The sequence below is a fragment of the Lolium rigidum genome, chromosome 6, assembly GCF_022539505.1.
Source record: "Lolium rigidum isolate FL_2022 chromosome 6, APGP_CSIRO_Lrig_0.1, whole genome shotgun sequence".
Taxonomy (NCBI): Eukaryota; Viridiplantae; Streptophyta; class Magnoliopsida; order Poales; family Poaceae; genus Lolium; species Lolium rigidum.
The window spans coordinates 108,158,585-108,165,416 of record NC_061513.1 but is presented as its reverse complement, the minus strand read 5'-3'; the positions used below and the strand labels follow the sequence as shown (position 1 = coordinate 108,165,416).

Genomic DNA, 6,832 nt, shown 5'->3' with positions numbered 1-6,832 from the left:
AATATAATTCAGAGTCATGTTTGAATACTTAGAGGCTAAGCCATGTTAAAAACCAAAGACGGTCATGAACAAATGTTTTAAAATATTAAAAAGAAAGTTCTGCGTGTATTACGAACAACATTTACCTTCATGATGTTTGTACTAACATTCTCGAGTTCATACAGACGACAAAGTTCCAAAGTCTGCTCACAGAAACAAGTTTTAGGTGACAAATATAAGATACAGAAACACTGCAAGGAAATAATGAGTTGGATTAACATACCTTCAGCACTTGACGGTTGTCTTGTATGGGTTGCTTGAGAAGTAGAATCTCCAAGAGCCCTAGGCCTTGGTTTAGACACGAGGACAGGTAAGTCGGTGCAATCTGAGTATCAAACATGCAAGATGGTCATTACCAACAATATCAAAATAAGAATTGGCTTATCATGAATCATTAATACACAACAGCGATTGTACAGAAGATATGATACAGCAAAACTGGACAATGTACGGTAGTAAACTACACGGCACCCATACATACCACTTGAGTATTCAAACCCAGATACACCAGAGTATCTAAACCCACATACCCTAGATTATTTAAAAGTTCATAGTATACCCTGACCTATGGTTGCCAGGTCCCATTTGAGGCCTGAACTATGACACCGCCCATATTAAACCCCGAACTTTTTTAAACAGTTTAACATCAGCCCTAGCCTGGTTTTAGATTGGTTCTAAATTTCGATTTTCCAAAAATGTGAAAAAAAATCATAGTAAGGTATGCTAGGAAATTATGACCTTCCAAATTCGATAAAAAGTTAAGACTATTTGTGTCATGTGAAAAATAACAAGATAAATAGACTTCTGTTATCATTTTTCTGAACAGAAGATAACTATTTAGAGTTTGGGTTGGAGGTTTGCAGATTTCCAAATTCCCAGTGGTCAGGATATTTTCCAACTTCTCTAAAACTTCAAAGATGCAAAGCAACCCTAAATAACTGGGTCAAGGTTTAGAGTAAGGATTCCGTTGGGGAGGGTTTGGGTTTACCCATGTCCATACCCATTGGAGCATATATTGCCCATACCCAAAAGCAATGGGTATTGCCCAACTTAGCCAGTGGATAAGATTGCATGAAGAGGAAGAATCACAGTTCGGTACAGGATAAACAGACATCATTAGCCGATCGATAAGATACATCAACCACGTTGCACCGTTGGTTTAAAGCAGCCAATTGATACGACAGTGTGGCGAGAAGCAAAACAGCTGGGAAGCAGCAGGGATGTGTCTTCACAGTGGAGGAGTAATTTTGCGTTGCGGCAACGCGCTAGCACCGGCACCACTGTATATCAACGCTCGAAATCAAGCTGCTAACCAGCATCCAGGAGTAGCGCTACAAGTCGGCACCACGCCATCAGCTGCAAGCAGCTTGCCCCAACCTCCGGTCATGTGCAGAAGGGGGCTAGGGGGAAAAGGTCTCGTGTGGATGCAGAGGAGATTGTGGCATGCGAAGTTAAAGGCAAGAGAAGAAGGCATATTCATATTTATTTTTATGGGTATGGATAAGTTGAGGGTAGTTGGACAAATACCCTCCCGGTACCCAAAATAGAATGGGTAACTTTTATTTAGCTCACACCCTATCAGGTATGGATTTGAATGTGGACAATGGTTATCTAGCGGCAGGTTTAGACGTCAAGTTTGGACGGTGATTCTGTTTTACATGGTTCTTAAAAAGTCAAAATATCTAAAACTATTCGTGTTTGTGAATATTGCTATATAGTAACAATCAGCTAAAAAATCATCAGCCTGATGATCTACGTACAATAACAAGAACACAAAAGATAAATGTTCTTTTCTTGCCACTTTGCTCATGACATAAGTAGCCGTATTTCTTATGAATTTTAGCAGATTACCTTTCCAAGCATTCCCTACATCCATTTTTTTCATATTTCTTGAAACATCAAAACAAAGCCACTTTTGAAAACATACTAGGGTTCATTTTCAATGGTCTTAGAAAGTTCAGGCTTTATACGAAGTTTCACAGTTTAGGGTTCTAGTCACACAAACCGCAATATTCCAGGGTTCAAAATGGACTCTTCCCAATATTCAAACATGAACATATAACAAAACATAATTTGATCTAGTTGCTTAGTACTGCATTAAGTTTCATAAAACTTACCTGCCAAGTTAAAGAATGAGAACTCAAAACTTGAGCGTAGACTAGCCGGTGCAGTTCCTCTATGCTTAAGCCACCAAAGTTAGGTCGCTCTTCATGCAACATAATATCTGCATATTCATTATCAGCTGCCAACAGCTCCATGGAGTGTGTTACCATCCTGGAGTTACAGATGGCAAAATGTATTAGGGCACAGCATTTCAAAGTTAAGTGTAGGTAGAAAATAAAATAAATGATTGTCCATTTACCAAGGCCCAAATGTTTTTGTGCATTCCGCCAAGACTACCTAACCATGAAAAAAAAATGTTACATCATCAATAAGGGAAGTCAAGGGTCATGTGGAGTCTGCAAGGATAATGTTGCATGCTAACCTCTGGATTTTCTGAAAGGATGCCATTAAGGAGACCTGTTAATCCACTATTGCCGGAAGATGGCTTAAGCTGTATGCATTTCTGTGCTAAGTGATGCATCCCTTCAAAACCCTGAAACAATGCAGATTTTAGAAGAAATAAAATGATATTTCAATCGTTTAAATATATTTGATGAGATTGTTCGCATGCATATATTAAGAGATAACTGCTGCGCCATACAAGAGATAAGAGGTTTCAGGAAATTCAGACAGGGTAAATATTTGGCCAACTTAAAAGCACAAATTATTGCACAACGCAAATAAAAAAATTAATAAGCACAACAAAAGAATGAGGCTGAGGGGTGCAACAACACCCCAGTCCCCACAGCTTTTCATTAACAAAGAAAATGAGCACTGGAGCATAGTTGTTTTAGGTACAACTGTTTGTGCCCTAGCCTGTCACCGTGAGAGCTCTTAATAAACATTATAGCTCGGCATTGTTTAGAACAGATGCTGGCATTCATACAATGGGTCCTGAGGTCATGCAACATATCAGAGCACACATCCTATTATAAAATGATCTTGTGGAGAAGGGACTGCTCTAACAGCAATTGTGAATGGAAATTCAAAGAGCAAAGAGCATGTGAAACCTTCGGTAATAGGGCAAATAGCATCTGCCACATCACACGAGCATTGGGCATCAAGTAATGCCACAGAGTATTTAGAAAATTTACAACGATAACATAGTCGAGCAAATGAACCACAGAACATTAGTACTAACAATGCAAGAGAGTGCATGGATATGAGACTAACCACTGTAAATGGCCTTATATAAAGAAAATGAGAAGCGAATAGCTCTAGCCAATGGGAAGTAGCAGCAGTGAGGTCCTTTATGTTTCCCATCATGATGTGAAGCAGATTCTTCAACCCATCGCGAGTTTTTTGGTGACCGCACTGAATCCAAAATGCACTGCACTCCAGTTTACTTACTTGACCTCGCCATTTTTCCCATGCCTGCAGGTACAAATAACTCAGAAAATATTCCGGCTCACTTTAACAGGTACAGCTTTGTTGGTACATTTTCAATGCATAAATCTAATGCTTTATGAAGGCAGAAAGAATAAGTACAGAAGATCGGTATAACAATCTCACCAAGCCCAACCAGAATGTTACCCAGTTTAACGGATGAGTAACAATGTGAAGCCATTCGATTAAAAATAGCAGATAAATTACATATTTCGTTTTGAATGCATGTGCCATCTTACCATGAACAAACAGGGATCATCAAACAAATACACTTCGGTTCTTGCTTGATAAGATACGAACAGTTTACAAAGCATACCTTGATAAAATCAGGTCTTGATGTACAGCACTGGCCTAATTTACCCGTTGGCAAATCTGGTCTCATGCGCGGCATGGTTGAGACAAGAACTGCAACAGCCTCAACCAACCCGTTTTCTGTCTGATGAACCAAAGGAAGAAAGCCGTTTCTGTTACTATTAGTTGTACATTAAATATACTAATAATACCATCTGGTAAAGCTAAAAGGAAATATATGTCCCACATATAAACAACTAATACTAATACTATGTTCGAGTTTAGCTACTTAAATAAATTAGCACAGATGGTATTAAAACCAAATCACGAACCAGACTTACAATATAGCAGAGTAACTTCTCTTAATATCTTATTTATGAAAAGGAAGTATTCAAGCTAAATATGGAGATAAGTCAAATACCAAAATGGACCAGAGAAACTATAAGTCCTTGCATTGCAAGTCACTCTTCCAAGGATCATATTAACAAAAGTATGCATTAGGATAGGCCCACTCAGCATTGCTACTAATATGTTTTCTTCACAATAGTTGTGCGCGATTAAAACCAATAGGAGGAGAGGGTAACATCTATAGGCTACAGATCTAACATTTTAAATAGGATGAAGAGTATAAAGCATTAAATAAGATGTATACAACCAGCAATATAACATAACTGCATTTGTTGCAATAGTTGAACCACATTAACTTCACAGCAAAATAACAAAAGGGGCAAACTGAGACAAAAGGGCATGCACTCGTGGTTGCAATTTTGCATTTCAAATTTTTAGTCTCACATTCAAATTTGAAAAAGAAGAAGACAAATAGTGCAAATACTTACGCAAATTAACAATTATTTAGGCCCTTAACTAAAATCCGGATGATATTTTATTTGCAAGATCAACATCACTGACAAAGAAATGAAGAAAGGCCTCAAAGTGAGCAACAACCTAGTACCTCACGGTTGTCCATCTGATCCAATTGGTATGATCCATGAAAACGTAGCATATTCACCTGCAAGAATAGCAACTTCAGATGGCAAACTACCACCAAGAGTATAAAGCTATACAAAAGCGCAGAAAGATAGATGTACCACAACGTCAAGCCACCCAACTGAAAGTGCTGCTGATAATCCATTCCAGTAATCAGGATCATTTTCAACGACCTATAAAATGACTCTTGTTATCAATTTACTCTGACCAACGCTAAGGCACCAGGGTTGGAACATGCAAGTGATAATACAAAATAACAGAAGCAAATAGATAAAATATACAGAGCATCCACTCAAAAGCAGAGTCAGTTATTGAAGTTTTTGTAGAGAAATAGCTTTACGCGATTACAAAATACCAGTGTAACCTATATACTATTATAAAATATAGAAGCATCAAACCTGCAGGTTGATGAGCTTTTTCTGGAAATCATTGAGCTTGGAATGCACCGTGCCATCCATCTTGGTCAAGAGGCTGTCGTAATCCTAAAGCCAAAAGAGGAAGAATGAGAGAGGCAGGCCAAGGAATTCTAACAATAAATGGGACTTTACAAAGTCAGACAAGGAAATTGTCAACAGGAGGAGCATTACGGCTAACCAATCAACAAGCCGCTCAGGAAGCCAGCTGTGTAAGTTTTTATCAACATAGAATATCTCCAACAGTTCCCACGCAGCCTTTAAACTAGTAGGCCTCTCTCTAACCTGTAAAGTGAAATATAGCAGTTACTCTTTATTGAGAAACAAAAAATATATAACTGAACTTCAATAACTGGCAAGCATTGTTGAGCGCAGAGATAATCAAGAAATAATGTAATACATAGGCATGATCACCTTAAGAATAGCCCTTGGATCTTCAATCATGAGACCAGGAAGACTATCTGGGCTCCCAAGGAGTTTACCGATGGTTTTGCTGTATTGGAGCACATATTGCCACCTAATGGAACAAAACGATATCAGAAGCACACTCATATAGAAAACAGCACACCATACTCTAAGAAGGAGAGCAGATTTTACAGTAACAGGTAAGCTGTTCCAGTGAAACGATTTTGCGCAACAAAGCTTAATTTTTTTGCAGGCATGAATATATGCGTCAGAATGGATGTCTGAGAGGTACAACTTTAGCTTCTTAACACATGGATAGCTGTCACAGCCTTAAAACCGTAACCGATGTTGCCGAAATTAAAGATGATGAATAGATGTGCTATGCCCATTTCCTACATAAGCATAGCTTGTGGTTTGTGAAATAAAATTAAAGCAATTTGGACCTCTGAACAGCAAGAAAGCGAAACAGAGCTCATTGTTAAAACTGCTAGCCAATTCAAACCCCTAATTGAGACCAAATTGCATTTAGCAGAGCGCACATTGAAAAAGAAAAGGCTCACCATTCCGCGTGCTCTGAGACCGAGTGCATGTGCTGCATAGCAGCGGCATCCGCGAGGGCGTTCTTCCTGCTCTGGAGCAGAGCAAAGGCCGGCACCGAGCCATACTCTATCCGCCGCATCTCCGCCTCGTCGATCTCCTGCTCCTCGACCTCCGCGCTGCCATTGGCGACGGCGAGGTTCACCTCCACCACGCTCCCGGCGACCTCCTCCGCGCCGGCGGCCACCGGACCCGGCGGCCGGAGGCAGGCGACCTGCAGGAGGTTGCCGCTTGACCAGGAGACGAAGACGCGGGAGATGGGCGGCGCCACGCCGTGGCGGATGGGCCGCACGGGTGGCGGTGGCGGTGGCGGCGCCGCGTGGTTTGGGTCCCCTGAGAACGGGACGATGGCGCCGCCGCTGTCGGCCAGCATGCCCGGCATCCTCGACGGGGAGGAGCTAGGGTTTTGGAAGCGGGGGACGGCGGGGAGGGGCTTTTTTTTTTTTGAGGGACGGCGGTGTGGGGGAAGGAAAGGTTTTTGGAGTTCGAAACCGAAGGATCAGCGAAGTGACGCGGCTCAAACAAAGCAGCTCCAGGCGGCCTGTTACCCACATTGATCCGGAAATGTTCAAGAGGCCCGTTTGAATCGACGAATATTTATCCAAATACCA

At 40.9% G+C, this 6,832-nt stretch overlaps 1 protein-coding gene across 2 annotated transcripts in view; it reads right to left on the bottom strand.

The window, feature by feature from the left end:
- LOC124661295 (nuclear pore complex protein NUP85-like) overlaps nucleotides 1-6,603 on the bottom strand; it is an 8,111-nt gene extending 1,508 nt beyond the window's left edge. Inside the window, exons 1-13 of one of the 2 annotated variants that reach the window (XM_047199162.1) lie at nucleotides 6,185-6,603; nucleotides 5,634-5,736; nucleotides 5,394-5,504; nucleotides 5,205-5,288; nucleotides 4,908-4,979; nucleotides 4,772-4,828; nucleotides 3,845-3,964; nucleotides 3,316-3,516; nucleotides 2,525-2,635; nucleotides 2,402-2,439; nucleotides 2,157-2,313; nucleotides 263-364; nucleotides 125-182 (exon numbers count right to left, since the gene is read on the bottom strand). In XM_047199162.1, the coding sequence (XP_047055118.1) occupies nucleotides 125-182; nucleotides 263-364; nucleotides 2,157-2,313; nucleotides 2,402-2,439; nucleotides 2,525-2,635; nucleotides 3,316-3,516; nucleotides 3,845-3,964; nucleotides 4,772-4,828; nucleotides 4,908-4,979; nucleotides 5,205-5,288; nucleotides 5,394-5,504; nucleotides 5,634-5,736; nucleotides 6,185-6,603 (1,633 nt within the window). The remainder of the gene's footprint in view (nucleotides 1-124; nucleotides 183-262; nucleotides 365-2,156; nucleotides 2,314-2,401; nucleotides 2,440-2,524; nucleotides 2,636-3,315; nucleotides 3,517-3,844; nucleotides 3,965-4,771; nucleotides 4,829-4,907; nucleotides 4,980-5,204; nucleotides 5,289-5,393; nucleotides 5,505-5,633; nucleotides 5,737-6,184) is intronic. The other variant, XM_047199161.1, reaches the window with a different exon arrangement.
- Nucleotides 6,604-6,832: the final 229 nt, after the last annotated feature.